Here is a 20,706-nt window from a genome sequence, read left to right on the forward strand (position 1 = left end):
TTCTCCATTCCAGCCCTTAGCTGAACTGCGCATCCGTACCTTTGCGGTCATGAACATGAGGTTGTTGAGCACCATTGTGGTTGCCTGGGGTGAGCCCCAGCCCTCCCCCCTGAGCCAGCGACGGCTGTTGACCATCATCATCTCATGCTCACGTGCATCTTCCTCCTCCTCGCAAGGCAGAGGCTCCTCCTGCCGCCGGGCTGAGGGCTTGAAGTCAACTAGCTCCACATTGTTCATCCAGGGCAGGAGGTAGTGCAGCATGACCTGTCGGCCACCAGGGTGCGCTGTCTGGATGCGCTGACTCACCTCTGGACAGAAACAAAAATAAATAAATAAATCAGAGTGAACAACGCTGCAGCGTTAAATAATAATAAAAAACTACAATATTTTAATATTGCATACATGCATATTTTATGCATTCCTTTAATATGTTTGTGATCTCAGTGCATGCAGACTCACCTGAGAATATAGGTAAGGTGAGTTCTGGGTAGGTCCCAGCAAGCTCTTCACTCAGCTGGTAATATGACACAGAGTAGAGGTGTGGCAGAGGCGAGGGTGGGGTCAGGATGCCATCGGTCCGCTGGATTTCCAATTTGTGGGCGTAACGGAAAAGCTTTGGTTCCAAAATCTGACAACATGGAAACATCCAAGTTATATTTAGCAATTTGTGGAGAATATTCAGCTCTCGTTTCAGCTACTGAACTGTTTTGACTGTGTTTGCACCAACCTGGAGCAGCTGCATGGCCACTTCATAAATCTCTCTGGACGAATCAGCGGCTTTGAACAGTATCAGATTGAGCAACACCACAGTGTCGAACTGGTAATCCCTGAAACCAAGACCAGGAATCACCATAAAAAAAAAAGACTTGTCGCCGCATAACTGAAAAATCCCAACACACACCCACGATATACGTACCTGATGTGAAAGACGTTGGCGATGGCTTTGAAGCAGCCTGACGCGACGCGGCGAGAGCCGGTGTAGCAGCGATCTACCGCCCAGAACATGAGGTTACTCTGATCTGGGTTGAGCTCCAGTAACAGCATCACAGCCTCACAGCCCAGCTGGTGGACCTGAACGGGGAGGGAGGAAAAAAATAAGGATCAGTGATGAGAACACACACAACCAGAGAGAGAGAGAGAGAGAGAGAGAGAAATATGGGGGGCGGGCTCTACCTTGCGGTCCTGAGAATCCAGAATGTTGTCCAGCCACTTGTAGAGGTAGCCATCAGAGGATAGGCCTACGTTATCAGCCACTGGTCCACAGCACAGCACAGCAGACATGGCCTAAACATACACACAGAGGTTTACTCATGTCATGCCATTTGCAGATTTATTTGTGTGTGTGTGTGTGTGTGTGTGTGTGTGTGTGTGTGTGTGCGCGAGCGTACCTTTAGAGCGCAGTACTGGTGGCGGTTGATTTGTGTGTTGCGGTCGCTGTATCGGTCCAGTGGGGTGAACATGATGCTGAAAGGCCCTGCCCAGTGGCTGAAGAGCATGAACAGACTGTGCCGCAGAGACTGCTGGGGGAAGATACTTCTCCTCTGGTGTACTAGCCACACACAGACAAGGACACACTTAAATGATTATTCAAAACACGGAGGAAGAAAGAAAGATGCACATACAGCAGTCAGACCGAAAGGTTTTACCGGGAACGTTCTGTATGATGTTGGCCACCAGGGCGCTGAAGTGACTGCGGATATCTCTCAGTGTATCAGAGTCTTTGTCGTTCTCGGCCTCCAGGAGCTGCCGTGTCAAATCCACGTACTCCAACAGTGTCCCATTCAGAGAGTGCGTCTCCCCATCCAGACCACCACTCGTGCTGCGACACACACACACACACCTCATCAGCAATCATTATTTATAGCATGCATGATTCTGGACAACATTGGGGTGAAGGCGAGGACTGACTCACGTCTGACTGATGACTCCAGCATCAGCAAGCAACTCAAAAATCCGGACCAGCTGGACTCTGAGGATATCTCGACGCCGGCGCCGCTTCATGTTCTACACACAGACAGCACGCGTCAAACACGCTTATCAGAAAACACACACAAGTGATGGTGCAAACCAATCTTTATCCCTCTTCACCTCTGGCCTTCTCTCCAGAGCCTCTTTGATGATGGGGTTGAGCTCCTCCAGAAGCTCTCTGGGGGGAGGGGTTAGAGTTACTTACACAACACGGCCTGTCGAGAGCTGCACAACTACACATGCATGATGGACGGAAACCCCACCTACCTGAAAGCGAGGGGGTTGGTCCGGCCAAGCCCCAAGACGAGGGACTCTGTGATGTCCATGCTCTCAGAGCGCATCATGGGCACCACATGTTTAAAGAGGGAAGAGGGGGACGGAATGCCTATTATCTGTGGACACACAGACATATACACACATTTAAAAGCGATTTCATGACGAGAATTCTTTGAAATTTTTTTTTTCCCCCCGACACCAGTCCCACCTTGGAATCATAGCTGTAGCCACTGTCCGGCGTGGACGCCAGCGTCTCGGGAGGGGAACAGCGGACTGAGCCGGGGGCGGAGGAGGACGAGGATGAGGAGGAAGAGGATGATGAGGAGGAGGAACTGCAGCACAGAATCAGGTAGTTTCTCCACAGGCCCACGTACGAGTCGCTGCTGCTGTTCACTTTCTTTGCATTGATGGGGCTACTGTAGGGGAGAGAAGGTCAGGGGTCAAAAGTTAATTAAAAACAAAACAGACAATAAAATCCAGACAAATAACTATCAGAAGACAAAAAATAATTATTTTTAAATGCAAACATTAAAAGCAAGGAAGCTACTGACTTGATGTCGACTTGTGGGGAGAGGAGCTGCAGACGTGTGCAGGCGAACATCCAGGCGTAGCCCAGCGCAGTGGGGCAGTGTTTGGGCAGGTTCTCCTGCCGCAGGTAGCTGGAGAGGCTGATGACCCAGGGGTCCTGGCCCTGTGTGACGTGTGCAAACACCCAGATGTGCGAGGGGCTGACCACATCAAACTGGTGGCTGATGGGAGACGAGCTCCACTCGGCCAGTGTCTGCAGGTCAATGCCACTGGGGCAGTACAGCAGGTTTGTCTGGGAGGGGAAACGGGAACAGGCACCACTCTTTATCCCACATATTTCAAACACAATATTCACATATGCAATACTATAAATGACAGTTAATTCCATCACACACTAACATATGAACCCACTTACTATGCCTCAGCAAGACACTATACTTTGGGTGTTCCTGAATCTACTGATTGTAAGAGTCTTAAAAAAAAAAATAGGGGCATCTACAAAAATACTGTAAACATTTCTGCCATCACCTGGTCGGCCCCAGTGAGGTGGATGAAGCTCTCCAGCACTGACGCGCTCATCCTGTCCATCACATCAATGGCCAACTCTTCATCTCCCTGTGAGGAAAGGAAAAGAGGGAAACTGAGCACAGCACATATATAAGAGCCCAAGAGTGCAAGGGATGACCGTGGTGAGGGTTACCTTGGCGATGCCGAGCGCGGCATGCAAAGCCCGGACCTCTTTGAGAATGTTGACGCCCAGTCTTCGTGTGGTGGGACGACAGCTGCACAGCACCACAAGAGCCAAACCCTCTGCTAGGTGCAGCACACCCCAGAGAGGAGAACGTTCCAAAGGCAGGCAGGGGCTGGAAGTAGAACAGTGCTGGAATACAAAGAAACACAAATCATCAGAACCAGCTTCTGTGGAGGAGCATGGTCAGTGTCACAAATTCCCCTGTCCTGAATGTTGCTCAACAGTGGCATGAAAACAGTTCAGGTTATGTATAAAGTGATGATATGTGCTAGTGTTGCCTTTGTCAACAAAATATCTTGGTAAACAAACCTTTATGATGTGATGAAAACTAGATGAGACATAAATACTGTTCATGTGACAAGAACGCTAATGAAATATATAATGTAATATTGTTTGCAAATCAAATGTTTGCAAAATAAAAACTATACTAAAATGTGTAAATTTTCATTGACGAATACGAGATGTTTTTCCTCTTGTTTAATTGCGTTATTATATTTATTAAGTATTTCTGTTCTCACGGCTCACATTCAGTCCCTGTTCATGCATAATTTCTATTTCAGAATGCTTGTGGTAGGTCATAGACCAGTGACATACACCTTTGGATGCAATTTCTTTACAAGGATGTGGAAAAGAAAAGAGAATGTGTGTTGAAAAACAGGTAGAAATGTGGCCACTGGAATGGATGTAGAGCATTCTCGAGTCTATAAGGTAACAACAATATAACAAAAAGATAAAATAGTCTTGGATAATTTTGAATTAAACAAAGACTAAAATGCACCAAAAACAACTATACTATGCACTTAAGAAGCAATTGCAACTAAAATAAATAATAAAAACAATATGCAGAGATCAAAAGCAGAATACAAAGATGAATACATGATGGGATGATATAGACACCTGAGATTCATGGCTGCGGTTACTGGACTGGACCGCCTGCCTCCACTGGATGATGAGCTGAAGCAGCATCTTGACTGCGTTGTCCAGCAGGGTGGGGTGCACATCAGTCACCTCCCTCACGATGAAGTAGACGAAGCCTGACAGCACGTCCTCGCGCCAGTCAGGGAAATCCATCATCAGGGCCTGCAGGGTGGTGAAGGCCAGACCGCGCAACTCCTCGTCCATGTGAATGGTCAACCTGCAGGCAAACAAGAGCCTGCTAAAAGTGTGTTCTTTTAGAGGACTAAGAGAAAAAAGGTCAGGGGTCACTACTTGGCCAGCAGCTCGATGAGGTCTTGTCTGCTCATGCCGTCGGGGATGAGTCTGGGGATGGCCGCGACACACGTGCGAAAGAGGTCGATCTTTGGCTTCCTCTCCCCCCTACATAATCAACAGATGTTCATTAACAACGTGTACAAAAGTTCCTCTCCTTCCCTCACACACTCACGTGATCATGTCCTCCGGTTCCTTATTGGACATCTGCACGTTGGTCATGCTCATGCTTCGCCCCACTTCTTTGTCCAGGTGCCTCAGGATGTTGTCCAGAGCTTTGCGCACTTGTGGGTAGTATTGTGACATGCCTAAAAACAGTGCACAACTGTAAAATGACCTTGGAACGGCACCACAGATGCACAAACACTGGAGCAAGGCCTGCTGGGACACACACCGATAACCTTGGCCTCCTCGTCGGTCAGGGTGGTGTTGAGGAAGATCTTTTTGACGCGCAGGGTGTTGCCAGAGGGGAGGATGACTCCAGTGGTGGGCATGGGTGGCTCTCCGTCCTTCTGCTGTAGACTGTCGGCGATGACCAAAAACGCCCGCAGGCCAATATTCATCCTCTGTAAGACACAACAGGGCGGACAGGAAGCAGTGTTAACGTCAGAGGACGTCAGTATCAATTGTTCATCACGTTTTTGATTTTGTGTGTAGACATGATCATATTTCAGATTCCATTTTGAAGATGTTACATTTGCAACCAGGCTCTGCAAATACTAATGTGTGCAAGTTATGGAAATTTTTCTTTAAAACATCAAGTTTATACAACTTGAGGTTATACAACCTTTTGCATACCTCAGGATTGATTGTGAAAGTCTTGTGAGATTTTCCAACACAGAGGAGGTCATAGATGATCTCTTTCATGGCAAAGTCCAGTCGTTCCTGCAGACAGAAATGCGTCACTAATGTCACACGCAAATCAAAGAGTACTAAATGTTTACTACACATGTATGTGTCTAAAACAGATATAAAGTTCACACTGATCGGGACACAATGCTGACGTGGTTGACGACCAGCACTGTACCTGAGCAATGAACTGGATGATCTTGACAAAGATGTTGAGGGGCGTGTCCCGCGGCACCACACTACGAGAGCCTTTGGGGAAAAGTGCTGAGACGATACTGAGAAGGCGGCTGAAATGGGGGCACACACACACATACCATGAGACAACATGTTGGCGCGACGTTTTTGATCCGCTCTGTTTTCACGCATGCCTCTCACCTCTGCGTGGTGGTGTTGCTCTCACATTTGATCCTGATGATGTAAACCCAAAGCAGCCGGTAGAGAGACTCCAGCGCCACGCGAGACATTTTGGGGTCTTTGTTCTAGAGGATGATGACAAGATCACATAAGATGCCATAAAAAACATTGTAAACTCCCCACAATAACTGATGCACAAATACAAACTTGGGGGGAAAAGACGTATTTTGTAACACCTTGAATCAACAGGTACACAAACCAATTCTGAATAATAAGCAGCTCAATAACCATTACCAGCTCATTTAAATTAAATGTCAACAATAAAGCCTGGTAGGAAATAAAGCTCTACAGGATTCACAACTGAACATTAATGAGTCAATAAATGCAGTAATTTCTGAATTAACCACATTGATCCTCCAGCAGGGAGGATTCATGGCTTATCTTTAAACCTGAGGCCTGGTAATGGATCAGTGATTAAACACGTTGGGGCTCTTTTTCCAGATAAGGCTGACTAAGCAACACACACACACACACACACACACACACACACAGCTGACTGCACCCGCTCTCCAGTAGGGTGTTACTCCCATTGTTCACCATAGGGGGCACTGCTGCCTCATTCTTCATTGCAGCAACCTCAACATTTACAACCGTTAGCGCTACTAAAATGACAAAAGTTGCACATTGCAGAACATCCAAACACCAAATGCTCCAACTCCCATAATTCTCCACTGCAAATCCTTCTCTAGCGCATGCTGGGAGTGTCTGGCCATTTGGCAAATTGACAGGTGACCTGTTTGTGACCTCACAGACAGGATCCTAGGTAACTCACCTGCAGCGTCTCAATCTGCTTCCTGATGCTGTTGTTAGACGGCATCTGGAGCGAACGAGTGTGAGAAGTGACCGAACGCCCGGGGGTGTGACGGGAGGACGTGAAGACATGCAGGTTAGAAAAGAACAGTGATGCCAAACAAAACAAGCACAAACTAATACGAAAAAAAAATGGTCATGTCAGGGGAAAAAAGGAAAATTTGGTGAGACGGAAAACCAAAGTTGATAAAGTGTTTCGCATATACTTTCTACAAACCAATTAGCCTAATCGTTAATATAAATAGTAGAGATGTGCATTGGAATGGCCAGAAACGAGCAGTTGGCAGTGTGGGAGGGGTTAGAAGTAATGACTGCCGATAGACATAGAAAAGACAGTCAAGAAGAGAGGATGAGGTCGAAACGGAAGGAAGCAGAAAACTTGAGAGAATTTAATTGGGTTAAAAACACGCCCACCAGAGATCAGAGAGTTCACTTTATTTCAATCATGACGGAACAGCCTCGTTTGGGAGCAAGAAGTGTAAACCAGCGGCAGAATGATTTACTTCACACGGACATCACAGATGTCACAGACATATCCCGAGGTCAGCATCGTTCACCATAAATCAAACACCCAAGGCTGACAGTGAATTAAGAGTCTCTTCTCTCGCTCTCATACACACACGCACCAAAAAAAACAGCACTGCACGATCACGTGTGATTGTTTGTGGAAAGCTTTGTGATTGTCGCTGATTGGGTAGCGGCCTTGTTTGAGCAGGAACATGGACAGAAGGGAGATAGGACATCATACTTACCAGACACCTGTGGGGAAAGCAATCATAAATCCTACACTATTACACTTTGGTTACGTTTAGAGAATTCTGAAGAACTGACGACACTGGTGGAATTACAAATAATAGGATAGAATAACAGAAACGGGACCAGTTTTAGTTAATATTTCAGCAGAACTGATACTTGTGACATCCCTACCCATGGCAACAACATAACCAGTTGAACTAGTGAGGCCAGTAGAGTAACCCATATGGACATATTTTACAAAATATGACCAATTAGTTAATTAGCTGGGCGTACCTTCAGGTGAGAAAGGCAGTTCTGCAGAAAGATGTGCCAGTTGGTGAGGAAGAACTGCTTCTGACTGACACACAACAGGCACGTCACCAGGGGATACAGGGCCTGAGGAGGACGGACAGACAGAACGCGAGATGATTAATTTGGCTCACATGTTCATGACATGAGGACATTTGAAGCACGTATGTTACCAGAGAATGTTTCTTCCTGGAGCTCAGATCAAATGTGGTCTGATAGAGCGTCTCCACAAAGTTCTTCAGACACGGTACATTCACTTCATTCTTCACCGCCTGAGGACACAGTGACAGCATGAGTGCACTTCAGTGCGGCAACAGGGCCTCATGGTTAATTTCTGTGGGACAAGGTGTGTGTGTGTGTGTGTGTGCGCAGACAGGCATACGCACAGCAGCAACAGGGATGAGGATTTCCACAAACAAGCCAGCGAGGGCGTGCTTAACGTCCTTATCCTTAACCTCCAGGAAATACTGCGCACACTCCTGTCGAACAATTAAACAGTCAATGACAAGCACGCAACACTCCTTCAGACTCCTAAAAAAGAGGTGATATATCGAGTCCGAGCCTGAACGCCTCCAATAAACCATCTGGTCCTGGTTTCTCTGCACCGTGCTGACTGTAATGAAAAATCACTACTGATCAGCACCTGACTGCAGCTCGTAGAATTTTATGGGCTACACTACAGAGAGCTTCAGACGGATGTCAACGAGAGGAGAACGGGGATAACTGCAAATATGTGGTGAGGTGGTGGGTGTGCCAGGCAACCTGCATGAACTGGAAGGAGGCCTCGAAGTCCTCCACAGGGTACATTTTGACTCTGAAGAACTTCATGCCCATGATAAGGCTGATGATGCTCTGGACCACGTGGGGGCTTTGCTCCTTCTGCCGGAGTTCCTTTAGCTCTGTAATGAACTTCTTCCTCACTGCCTGAAACCTACACAAACAATAAGGGTGTTAGAAAATATCGATACAGCAATATATAGTGATATATTACATGGTGATATTGTATTGATACTGGGACAAGAAAGTTATAAATATTTTTGTATACAAATTAAGTTCAAAATCCAGTTCTGAGTTATGTTGTTTTGGCTGAATTATTAATGTGATTTGATCCACACAGATCATATACAGCATATTATCTATCAGCTTTGTTTTTACATTTTCAGTCAACTGTAGAATATGTACAATATGGCAATATATCATGATTTAACTGCATTGTGACTCATATATCATGATTCATGTCATATTATGAGATCCAAGAAGAATTCTGATTCTTACTTGGACTGGGTGAGAACTCCGATCACCTCGGCGTAGAGGTCAGCTATGATGTGCACGTTCCCAGTGTTGGGGCCAGAGTACCTGTCATCATAAACCGCAGTATAACCCACAGAGCGCCAGCACTGTCACTTTAGTATAGAGGGCATAATGTAAGGTGAGTAATAACGCAGACAGCGCTGAGCGGCCATAAAAGCACGAGTAATAAAACAAGAGTCATAAAAGAGCAGCTCCACAATGGAGCAGTCAGTGTGTGCGTTAAGCCGATATGCTGGGTCAATAATGGTTAACGGGGTCCGTCACTTTCCCTTTCCAGGACTGTAATAATACATTTTATAGATTGCACACTTTGCATTAGAAATTAGTCCAATGTGTATAAGCTCTTGTTCACTCACCCCTCTTTGTGTTTAAAGTGCTTGAATGCCAGGTTCAGAACTTCGTGTATTAAAGCATCTGGTACTGGATGAAGTGGTATCTGAAATGCAATAAAATCCCATGGAAACCCTCTTTCATTCATTCACTCTCATATAGTTTCACTCACTTTTGACACCATGTATTTCAAAATACTCTAACTGGCTAATGTAAAACCCTCAAATTCCTGAACCTTGTCTCGGAGCACCAGCTCCAGCTTTGCGTGCTGATTGGACGTTTCTGGGATTTGAAAAGTGAGGTCAGTTTGGTTGATTTTAAAAGGGACATGGAATGTTAACAGCAAGCCTCCACCTGCCTGGTCTACAGAGAAACTCCCTACTGTGGTGCAGAACACCACACACACACACACACACACCTTACCTGTTTCAAAACCTCTACGGATACTAGACAGAACATGAAGTCTATGGCTAAGTCCCTTCGCTCCAACAGGTAATCTTTATCCCGATGCTGTTCATCCCTGCAAAGAGAGACACAGAGGGGTCAATGACGACGGTAGTGGTGGTGGCGATTACGGTTATAAGTAGAGATGTAAACCCTTCACTGGTCTCATGATTCATTTTGATTACAGTTATCATGCATCATGATGATTCCAATCAATATTTACTTCACATTATGTTTTGAAATACATCAGTGAGATGAGAGGCCTCATTCACACGAACATCTGAACCAGGTGTTTTTTGTTTTTTTTTGTGTCCGCGGCTGTTTTTCTGCTCATTAGAGCAATTCAAAGGGTCACACAGCGGTTCCACACCAGCGCTCGGTCGGCTGTGCATTTGGTCAAATAGGCAGCATTTTCTTGGCGTCAATTTCTGCCAAAATGCTGACGAACACTAAACAGCGTCAAGCGAATGCAAAAAAAGTGCAGCAAAAACACGTATAAATGTTCAGTTCAAACGTCCATGTCGACACCAAACTCTTACCTGGAGCGCCGCTATACTCAGATAACTGCCACAGACGCTATGAGCACATTTTAACTAGTATTATTATACCGCCTCCAGAAAATCACCAAGCAACATCGCTATGAAATAAACGATTATGTTCAGCACTGCATTGATGCCGAATTGATTATGAGATTAATATCAACACCCCTAGCAACGATGAGGTGGGGGTAGTTATACAAAGGAAGAGAGCGAGGAGGAGGAGAACAGGATGGGGTCTCACCCTTTGGACTTGGTGCTGGAGCGCGGCCGGTACTCGTAGGACTCGTCCTCCGTGCCGCTCTGCCGACGGTACCAATCAAACAGCGTCCTCAGCAGCGAGGGCAGACAGTGTTCCGCGATGGAGCTCATAGAGCTGATTAACTATGGGAAATAAAGAACACCACGAGTAGATGAGCGTGTAACCGAGGTGATCAAAGCAAAAAAACTAATTTACAGCATCTCTTCAGAGAGAGAAGAGTGCCTTACATGCCAGCATGCAATCACATGTGTGTGTGTGAAGGTAGAATAACTAGTAAGAGAAAGAACACGCAGATAACCAGCATATTACACGTTTGCATTTGTTCGTATTTGACTGTGTGTGTGTGTGTGTGTGTGTGTGTGTGTGTGTGAGCGTGTTGGAGAGAGAGAACAGAATTGCAACGTCATCCTCAACAGTTAATCAGTGCAGGGTGCTAGAGTGTGTCCGGCTGGCGCCGGGAGGGCAGGGAGAGCGGTTATATAACACCCCCTAACCGCATCAATCATCTGGCCTTGCGCTACTGTCACGCACACACACGCACACACAGTCAATGCAGACCCATTCAGGAGAGACAGATCGGATCCGAAGTGTGTGCAATTAACACACTGACTCTGTTCCCTCTCACAGAAACACCGGCTACACATCACACACAAGCAGTATGTGCATTAATGCAGAGATGCAAACACACCAAAGCACACACACACATATGCAGACCCCTGCAGAGTGCACTGCGCAAGAAGCACATGCACAGGCACACAGACATACACGCACCTGATCGAACTGTGGATCCTCCCCTCTCTGGAGAGATCGGGATAAGGGTTTTTCCTGAAAACAACAAAATGGAAATTAGAATTAAAAACACAGATTTATCCAGTAAACAGGAATAAAATTAATAAAATGATGAATGTTCATATTCATATAAATGTACATATGGAGAGATATTTGGCCCATTGTGCTCAGCATATGATCCACAACTATCATCTGATAACCTCAGATGTGGTGGTTAGAGGATCAGGAACAGCAACGCAGACCCAAATATTTCTGACTAAGAGAGCTTGTGTTAAGTAATCAAAAAACATGCTGTTACCAGACAGGTTTGTTTGCATGTGTGTGTGTGTGTGTGTGTGTGTGTGTGTGTGCACACGAGAGAGAGAGACTGATCATATGACCTGACAAAGAAAAACTAGAATTTCCATCTCATGCTTGTTTGCCCTCCCAAACCTTCTCCGTGATCATCCAGACATACTCTTGACCTACTCTTGCCCCTGAACTTGAACCTTATCTAGCAATTTATAAAATTCCCTTTGAGATGTGTGGATTATTAAAGTTCTCCAGTCAAAAAAAAAAAAAAAGTAACTATCAGGAGCACCAAGAACGACTGCGCACTCTTCTGTCCCTTTCCCATTTGTGTGTGAGGAATTATGGGTAAAGACTGGGAGTATGATATTAGCTTCTGCATGAACTTGCCCTGCCCTGTAGAGTCTTATACGACATCTGTGCTCTGATGGCTGTTGCGTCGTGCAGCAGGGGAGGACAAGGGCGTGGCTACAGCACCTCCAGGAAAACCTTCCAGGAATTATGGAGACGCCTAGATTTTGCCACTGAGCTGCTGCTGTCATGTGATTGTTACTGTCCTAAACGTGTGGACTAAAAACAAAGCATCTCCTCTAGCCTTGCAGAGGAACGTACCAGTGGCTCGGCCATCACCACCTCGATCTTCTTCTCGGCGAGCACGGCGAACTCGGCGAACAGGCTCTTGATGACGAACTCGCCCGGCTTGAGCTCGGGGTCGATGGTGATGCTGGACATGGCTGCAGGGCGAATGCTGCGCTTCTCCCAGGACGGGGGTGCCGAGGGCGGGCCACGGCGTCTAGTTACGCTGCTGCTGCTGACCGGGGCCGGAGCTAAGAGGGAGGAGCAGAGCACGGGGGCGTCATCAGGACAGCAATAACACACGACATCACCATAACCATAATACTGCAGTGCTTCATCACAACTGTAACATCCATCATGCAACACATGTGTTTTCATAACGATAAAACATTTTTAATATATTGATTTGTCAGTACAGCACGCCAACATATTGATCTGTGTTAATATCAAAATAAATAGCCTATTTTTTCCTCAACACCAAAGTCTCTGTGTGTGTGCGCCATTGTGTGTCAGGCTGTGAGTGTGAAACAGAAGCCTTTCAGATTTATACAGGCTTCCTGGAAGAGCCCCTAGATACACACATTCCAGCAGAGGTCAGTAGCAGAACAAAAGAGTGTGTCTGTGTGTTACACATTGGTCATAAGAAAAGCCGATGCTATTGTGTAAGTGTGTGCGTGTGTGTGTGTGTGTGTGTGTGTGTGTGTGTGCGTGTATGTATGTGCGCGTGTATGTGTGTGTGCGCGCATGCATGTTTAAGAGCAAATCTAGCGTCCTTGTTTGATCCGTGTGCTGTTTCAGCCTGCTGGTTACCATGGTAACAAACAAAAACAAGACGCCTCCTGCTCACGGAGACGAGTACATTATTTTAACTCTGCATCATTTCCTGTCAGACTGTGAAACTACACACAAATCAGCAACACACACTCCAGTACAGCAACATGCCACACCTACTTCAGGAAAACCAGTAATGATTTGTTAATTAACGCTAAATTCACAAGCAACACCTGAAACACACATCAGAACCAGGTCTCTCTCTCTCACACACACACATTCCACCACCCGCCCAGGAAACCCCTCTCGCAGTTTCCTCATGGTTGTCTGGGAAACGGTAATGTGCCCAGAAAAGCACAAACAATAATAATAGCATCAAAAGGCGGTACAATTAATGAGTTTTTCAGAAGAGGAAAAAGAAGCATCACACCCAGCTACAGCACTCACTCACACACACACACACACACACACACACACACACACACACACACACACACACACACACACACACACACAGAATCTAGGGTAAAGGCACGGTGCCAACGACTGGAAGTTGGTGTTTGCTGGGTGTTGATGGTGGGGGTGGGCTGCTGGAACACTTCTTCATTGTTTACGGCGTTGCATAAACCACCCCCCCCACACACACACACACACACACACACAGCCAGCTCAGGGCATCCAATCGACGGCCAGAATTCCCAGGCCCTCCTCTAATTGGCCGCTTGGCCTGCAGAGGGGTTTCGAGAAGAAAGAAAACCCAACATTGTTTGTACTTTTCCACTGAACAATCCCAGGCATCTCCTGCCCGACCGAACCGAACGTGCGCGACATTCATTCTGTCTGTCTGGCGCCCAATTTGTTGATCTGAGCACGTTTCAGCACCTTACATGGCTGCCACTGACCCCATTGCACACATTTCGGCCTCAGTCAGCGATGCGCTCACAGCACTTGTGTGAAACATGGGAAACCGGCTGTGCTTCCTACAAGCCCAAAAAAATGGCAATAACAGTCTGAGGCACTAATAAATTACTGAACTGATCAGAAAAGATTTACATGTGACCATCATTCATAACCAGGCATACATAAACAGATGAAGCACAAAAGCTAATTCTAAAAGGTGCTACCTGAGAGCAAGACTTGAAATGAATATTTCAGTATTTACAGCATGTGAAGTACTGCAACCAGCTGGAGATGCTGGTCCAGTAGTCTGAATTAAGGATTAGTAATGAGATTCTGCAGCATTTATATCGACCCCTGCAGGTCCTTGAAAGCTACTAGTCTAGGCTGCATTAAACAGATGATGACTTGTGATCAATGGGACCCTGAGTGAGTGTCAGCAGACAGGCACCGTTGTAATGTGAGGTGTGTGAGTGTGTGTTTCTCCAAGTTTAAGGAAGTCAAATTTAAATTTTTTTTAGATCTTTAAGGCAACTTTCAACAAATTTAAGACCCTGCATCAGGGTCGTCAACTACATTTGTCCAAGGGCAAGAGTTTTTCCCTCTGCAGCTCTTCAAAAATACAATACATTAATATATTGCTATTTGATCTATTTCAATCATGGCATTGTGGATGGAGGAGGCATCAAGGGAATCTCCACATATATAAAATTATAAAAAAAAAAAATTCCAGGGATTTTTTTCCCCCCGGGTCAATGGACTTATTTTTTGCATGCTTGGGAGGTGAGCAGCAGCACACTTTTAACACATAACTTGTTGGCCCCTGGGCCTCTATCTATATATCTAACAGCCTAACCTGACAATCCTGATTATCATTAGTCAAGCAGGGTCCATGGGCATGCGCCACAGTGAGAAATATATATATATTTATTTATTTATTTTTCCAGTAGCATTTTTGTGCAGAGCACCAGAGTTCTTGAGACCCTGGGCCTGGTAGGCATGTTCAGTAATCCATCCCTGCTTTTAACTGGTCACTTGTCTGCCCACCTATTGCTTGCATAGCATACTGAGACTAAGATACTACAGCCATACCAAGAAAAGTCAGTAGGTGGCAATTATTAGTACTCCAAAGTAAACCGGGAAAAGATTAGTAGCCACTGACTAGAGAACACAACAATTTGCTATTAAATAAATTATAGAGTTATGACTTTTGATAACTATTGTATTTGTACCATAATTTCACCCCCTGTAAATCCAATAATATACCATAATTCTACCCCCTTCATTTTAGGGCTAAGTTATTTCATGCGCAGAACGAAGTACCAATATCTGTTTTCATCTGGCAGTTTCATCGGGGCAGTGGTGGCCTAGCGGTTAAGGAAGCGGCCCCGTAATCAGAGGGTTTCCGGTTTGAATCCCGATCTGACAAGGTGCCACTGAGGTGCCACTGAGCAAAGCACCGTCCCCACACACTGCTCCCCGGGCGCCTGTCATGGCCCACTGCTCACTCATGGTGATGGGTTTAATGCAGAGGACAAATTTCACTGTGTGCACCGTGTGCTGTGCTGCTGTGTATCACATGTGACAATCACTTCACTTTCACGAGCAGTCGTCTCGTTTGCCTTTACAGTCAGACAATCAATGCACGATATAAAACGTGGTGATGCATCAAGTAAAAACTGATAAATGAGCATATGCAACAATTTCTTCAAATGATAGTCTGGGCTGTTGTAGTCTGGGTAAGTAAAAGTTGCATTACTACTAACTATAATATGCACAGTCTATGATAATATGTGTGATTAAAGCAGATTTTCTGAGAAACGTCAGAACGAAAATAATCAAAATACGATTATTTTAAACGGCTGTCAGGATACTTCAAAATTTACGATCTGGCAACACTGCTGAATGCATATTTTCTGCGCGAGCTAAGACCAGAGGCCGACTAAAATCAATGATAGAAACCTGCCAAGATTTAAAGATTAACATGAGGGGTGTTGTATTGCTTGGACTGCTGCGTTATGACTAGGGCTGAGCCTCTCAGATATACGGTCTGATCAGTCTGCAAAATTTTATTTTATTTTTAACATTTTTTTGCAGCCATATTGGTAAGACCGAGATTCCGTGCCTGAAGGAGAGGTGTCGGCGGCCAGGGCTGCTTGAGCGCGGGGCGGCTATTATATATAACTGCACTTCTGTAAACCCAGCACATGAAGTACTGCCGTGACCGGCGGATTACTGACAGGTTGAAGGCTTGTTTCATTTGTTTTTTTGGGTCTGCAGTATTTTTAAGGCCTTTCATTACGGATTTAACGATTAATAGTCATTTTTGATAATTTTGGAAAATACAATGCAAGACGTTTTAAGGATCCGTGGAAACCCTGGTGCGTGTAAGTGTGTGTGTGTGTGTGTGTACAAGCCACTTCCGATAAAGTTGATGTCTTGGCATGCCCAGATCCGGCATCGGCCTTTTCACCTTGAAGCCTATGGTACACAGACTGTCAATACACACACACAAAAACCCCCATTCCAAGGTGCTGGTGTTTTAAGAGAGGATCGATAAAAAGAGAGAGAAAGAGAAACGAGAGGGAAAGAGAGAGAGAGTGAGCAAGGAGAGAGGGATGCAAGTGAGCAGGGTGGCACTGTAACGACAGTTGAAACCAGACCTTGCTTCTCATTGTCTGAGCTAAGAGGCCCAAACAAAAAAAGAAAAAAGAAAAAAGAAAAGTTGGCAGTGCAGGAGCGAGGGAAGGAGGGAGAGGCTCTGGAAACCGCTGTTCACCCGCCGCCACGCTGAGAGCCCTTTCTGCTGCTCTTTGTTAGCAGGCTGGCTAACCGGAGTGGTTTCCCCGCGCAATGGCCACTGGATCTGTGTAGATATCACACCATACAGGAAGCTGATAGATTTCTGGAGAACCTGTCACGACACCACGTTCTTACAGAAGTATTGTTTTGATGGTCAGAACGAAGCAATCACAAACCCATAGAAATATTTCATTCAATCAAATAATCCAAAGTGTGATCAGAGTGCAATGAAGAGAGGGGGGGGTGCACTTTCTTACTTGGAATGCATGTCCTTGTCAACTCTGAGATTTACCATGAGATTAATCTATGTCGAGAGCTGGATCTCCAGCTTGGAATGAATATCTTCATCTCTGACTGCGTTCCCAAGAGGAAAAGCAGAACGGGACAGGCCAGATGTTGGCCTGTTAAGAATTTGCGGAATTTCTCAGGGGGGGATGTTTAATTTCAACCCACCTGGAACAACATGACCGGAAATCCAGATATCGGACCTGCTCCCCAACAGTGTGGAGAGCTGAGACACGCTTCATACACAACCTGTGACCAGCAGCTGCTAATGGCCGAGGGTTCCAGATGGAAATGTAAAAATATGGTAAGGAGAGGTTTGGACCAGCTGGCCCAGACAGGAATAGTTTGATAGTAAAAAGCGGAGCGAGTAATGCAGCCCTGTTTTGAATGATACTCAAATCGGCATCTCAAGTTACCCTGAGTCCAGCAGGCGACCGGGCTGGGAAGCCTGAATAGGTTCAGGAGGGTCAGTTACGGACCAGAAAGGCCAGTAAATAAATGAATAAACTGTGGGACCCGAGGGGAGGTGAACCCCAGTCAGCCTCCTGCTGCTCAGATCATCATCAAGCATGAATGGACCTGAACTTCACACAAAAATCAGAGGCAGGGACACAGTTAAGCCGTCTGGGAAGATTCAATGTACCTGATCCAAAGACCAAGACATAATAAATAAAAACCCCCCCACAGAAGTATCTTTTTTTTTTTTTTTTTTATTATTATTATTATTATGGATGAATTCTGATTAGAGAGTTTTCTAGCTGTCTGCACAGAAGCGCTCAGTCCAAGATCAGAGACTTTCTCCCGGCTGGACGACCGGTTGTAATGGAAGTCGATTAGGAGACGGATCAATGAGAGGAAACATTAGCAATCCCAGTGGGCCAGGGGAGAGCTGGGGGGTTCAGAGAGATTTCGCTCTCACACACACACACACTCCCTCTCTCTCTCTCAAAAAAGCACTTCCGACATCACCTACGCTCCACAGCAGAAAATATACACCTCCAGGGACCAGGAGAGAGGAATGAAAAATTAAAAATGTTTCCCTTCAGAGACACAGATTAAGTTTCAGGACAGAAAACACATACAGCAGCACATTCATGGAGTGCAACGGTGTGTGTGAGTGTGTCAGTGTGTGTGAGAGACAGAGAGAAACAGGTGCATTACTGGGTCCTAACTCTACAAAAAAAAAAAAAAAAAAAAAAGGCATAATTATAAAAAAATTGTATGAAATGTGACGCTGACGTTGCTGTGACTTGAGGGTTCTGTCCAGTCAGGATAAAGGCATTTACAGTGATGAATAATGATAATATACATCAGTATGGTTTCATATGCAGATCATTTCATTGAAAGGCAGCTGCAACATGGAGCAATTGAATGAAAAGACAACATCTTGAGTACATTAATTCATGTTAATGTAAACTATAACAGTGTTAAAACGTGCTAAACCCCAAAAATGCAGTGGCTGCACTGTTTTGCAGTGTGTGTGTGTGTTTGTTACTCACAGCTCCACGACTTGAGCAGAGACTTGATGCTGATCTCAAAGAACACAGAATCCTGCAGATTCAGCATGATGCCACCAGAGAATTGTGGGTAAAAGATACAATATTTTGCTGGTCAGTCCTGCTAGCGTAACGTTCGGCCTTCCTAGTCTTCTTTGCACACCTTCTCTCTCTCTCTCTCACACACACACACACACACTTGCTCTGAGGGTGAAGTTTCAGCCTCCACCAAGTACAATGAAGCAGCGCATGATGCTAAACACACAAAAAGCCCACGGGTCTCTCTCAAAACGGCGGCGATCCGCTGCAGGGTGGAGACGGCTCCATGGGGACAAGGCTTCAGCAGACCGAGCCGCCCGGGAGGACGTACACAGCCGTCCCAGGGTCCCGCGTCCTGGCGCGGCGAGTGGTGCAAAGAAACTTTGTTCCGGGCGGAGGAGTCATGCTGCAAGGCGACAGGCTCCGGGCGGAGCGCCGCGTTCCTCTCTCCGCTCCCCTTCCTGCGTGCGCCTGGTCCCGGCGCTGCTCACGCCCCGCCCCCCTCGCTCCATTCGCTCGAGCCGCCCCTCCTCCCTCTCTCGCTGGTATTCTCCCTGTGATATATGCTGACTCCCTCTCTCTCTCTCTCTCTCTTTCTCTCTCTCTGAAAACAGAGCGCTTGTTTCGGTGGCTGGGAACAGGGGGGTGATGTCATCAATGTGCTGCGGCGCGCGCCGACTGGCCGCCGTCCAGCGCCGTTAAAAGCTGCTACTGCACCAGCGGCCAATCAGGGCTCGCTTCCCGTCCACAGCGGGACACAATGAAAACGCGAAGACAAAAGGAGGAAGGCCGAACACGGCCGCGCGTTCAACTCCGAAGCTCCCACCTGGCCGTCCGAGCTCACCTGAACACCTGCCGAGGGCGTGGCAGCTGCGTCAGTACACACACACACACACACACACACACACACACACACACACACACGGTCCGCTATCATGTGAACCTTTTTTACTTTTACAGCCGTTTTTAACTACTACAAAAATAATTAGATAGATATTCTAAAGGCAAACAATTAATTCCGGGAGATCCATAGTCAAACAGAGGACACACGTCTTCGTCCAACCATCAGGAGATAAAAGAGAAAAAAAACGCAGAGACAGACGGACAGAGAGCCTTTCAGACGGGGGACAACAACAATCAGCCATTCGCTTTTGTGCAAATCGTCACATGACGGACCCTCCCTGCCGGAGTTATGCAAAGCGGGAATCCAGCGTTGTAAACAAACACTCCTTCCCTCTACAAAGACCCGTATTGTGTCGAGCGGGCTGAAGGGTCTCCCTGTAAAACGCGGGCGATTTCGGGGCGTTCAAAAGGGGAAAAGAATCAGGTGAGGGGGTTGCGGTGACGTACGCAGCGCCGGACTCCAGAGCGTCTGCAGGAGCCGCATCACGCGGGACAACAAGATCGATAGGAGCCGTAACTCTAACCGCGACCTCCACCCCCCCCCCCTCAGAGGTCACGCGGGGCGTCCGGAGCTGCGGCCAGCCCTGCGGCACTCCACCTACTGCAACACAAGCGCAACTCTGACTTTACTCGCTGCGCCACGAACGTTGCCCTCTAATGACAGAAGACCGACTGCAGCGGCGCCGCTCTCCTCCGCCGAGGCTCTGCAGCAGAGGAAACCCCTCCCACCATTCAGCCGCGCTTCCTGCCCGTCCGTTGCGGCAGGGCTGAAGAAGCCCGGCCAGGTTTTGAATGCCAAATGCAGCCGGAGCGCTGAGTCACTCCGGAGTCGAGCGGCGGAGAGAGAAGCTGCGGGTCGAACCCGGAGCCCAGGGGCCGCTCCATTCACAAACATGCGCGCAGACACACACACGCACAAGCACACACACACCCTGCTTCAACAGAAGCCCTCGCACCCGGTCAACATGGTTCAGCTGCTCTCTGTGCTGATGTCACTGTGCGTTCAAACAGACACGTCACGCAGAATGCGTAAGAAACAAGGAGGGACAAGCGAGAAGCGCGTGTGACTGATGGCTCCAAACACGAAGAGGGGAACAGGGGAGGTGACTGATGTGTGTAAACACACAC

At 46.8% G+C, this 20,706-nt stretch overlaps 1 protein-coding gene across 11 annotated transcripts in view; it reads right to left on the bottom strand.

Annotated features, from left to right (window-relative positions):
• The window catches only part of fryl (furry homolog, like), a 53,263-nt gene that overhangs the window by 21,104 nt on the left and 11,453 nt on the right, over positions 1 to 20,706 (bottom strand). For 8 of the 11 annotated variants that reach the window (XM_028961180.1, XM_028961181.1, XM_028961174.1 and 5 more), the window contains 32 exons: positions 12,422 to 12,636; positions 11,504 to 11,557; positions 10,715 to 10,854; positions 9,914 to 10,010; positions 9,517 to 9,596; positions 9,125 to 9,205; positions 8,612 to 8,780; positions 8,236 to 8,328; positions 8,023 to 8,121; positions 7,835 to 7,936; positions 6,768 to 6,812; positions 5,957 to 6,060; positions 5,760 to 5,868; positions 5,531 to 5,617; positions 5,127 to 5,298; positions 4,908 to 5,040; positions 4,733 to 4,840; positions 4,421 to 4,658; positions 3,473 to 3,652; positions 3,301 to 3,387; positions 2,796 to 3,064; positions 2,453 to 2,660; positions 2,236 to 2,360; positions 2,089 to 2,146; positions 1,913 to 2,004; positions 1,647 to 1,819; positions 1,389 to 1,549; positions 1,174 to 1,284; positions 917 to 1,071; positions 728 to 827; positions 460 to 628; positions 40 to 308 (listed from right to left, as the gene is read on the bottom strand). In XM_028961180.1, coding sequence (XP_028817013.1) covers positions 40 to 308; positions 460 to 628; positions 728 to 827; positions 917 to 1,071; positions 1,174 to 1,284; positions 1,389 to 1,549; positions 1,647 to 1,819; positions 1,913 to 2,004; positions 2,089 to 2,146; positions 2,236 to 2,360; positions 2,453 to 2,660; positions 2,796 to 3,064; positions 3,301 to 3,387; positions 3,473 to 3,652; positions 4,421 to 4,658; positions 4,733 to 4,840; positions 4,908 to 5,040; positions 5,127 to 5,298; positions 5,531 to 5,617; positions 5,760 to 5,868; positions 5,957 to 6,060; positions 6,768 to 6,812; positions 7,835 to 7,936; positions 8,023 to 8,121; positions 8,236 to 8,328; positions 8,612 to 8,780; positions 9,125 to 9,205; positions 9,517 to 9,596; positions 9,914 to 10,010; positions 10,715 to 10,854; positions 11,504 to 11,557; positions 12,422 to 12,541 — 4,188 coding nt within the window. In that variant the 5' untranslated portion in view covers positions 12,542 to 12,636. Of the gene's footprint in view, positions 1 to 39; positions 309 to 459; positions 629 to 727; positions 828 to 916; positions 1,072 to 1,173; positions 1,285 to 1,388; positions 1,550 to 1,646; positions 1,820 to 1,912; positions 2,005 to 2,088; positions 2,147 to 2,235; positions 2,361 to 2,452; positions 2,661 to 2,795; positions 3,065 to 3,300; positions 3,388 to 3,472; positions 3,653 to 4,420; positions 4,659 to 4,732; positions 4,841 to 4,907; positions 5,041 to 5,126; positions 5,299 to 5,530; positions 5,618 to 5,759; positions 5,869 to 5,956; positions 6,061 to 6,767; positions 6,813 to 7,834; positions 7,937 to 8,022; positions 8,122 to 8,235; positions 8,329 to 8,611; positions 8,781 to 9,124; positions 9,206 to 9,516; positions 9,597 to 9,913; positions 10,011 to 10,714; positions 10,855 to 11,503; positions 11,558 to 12,421; positions 12,637 to 18,639; positions 19,143 to 20,706 lie in introns of those variants that run through there. The other 3 variants (XM_028961179.1, XM_028961182.1, XM_028961178.1) reach the window with 3 other exon arrangements.

The sequence above is a fragment of the Denticeps clupeoides genome, chromosome 19 (assembly GCF_900700375.1).
Source record: "Denticeps clupeoides chromosome 19, fDenClu1.1, whole genome shotgun sequence".
Taxonomy (NCBI): domain Eukaryota; kingdom Metazoa; phylum Chordata; class Actinopteri; order Clupeiformes; family Denticipitidae; genus Denticeps; species Denticeps clupeoides.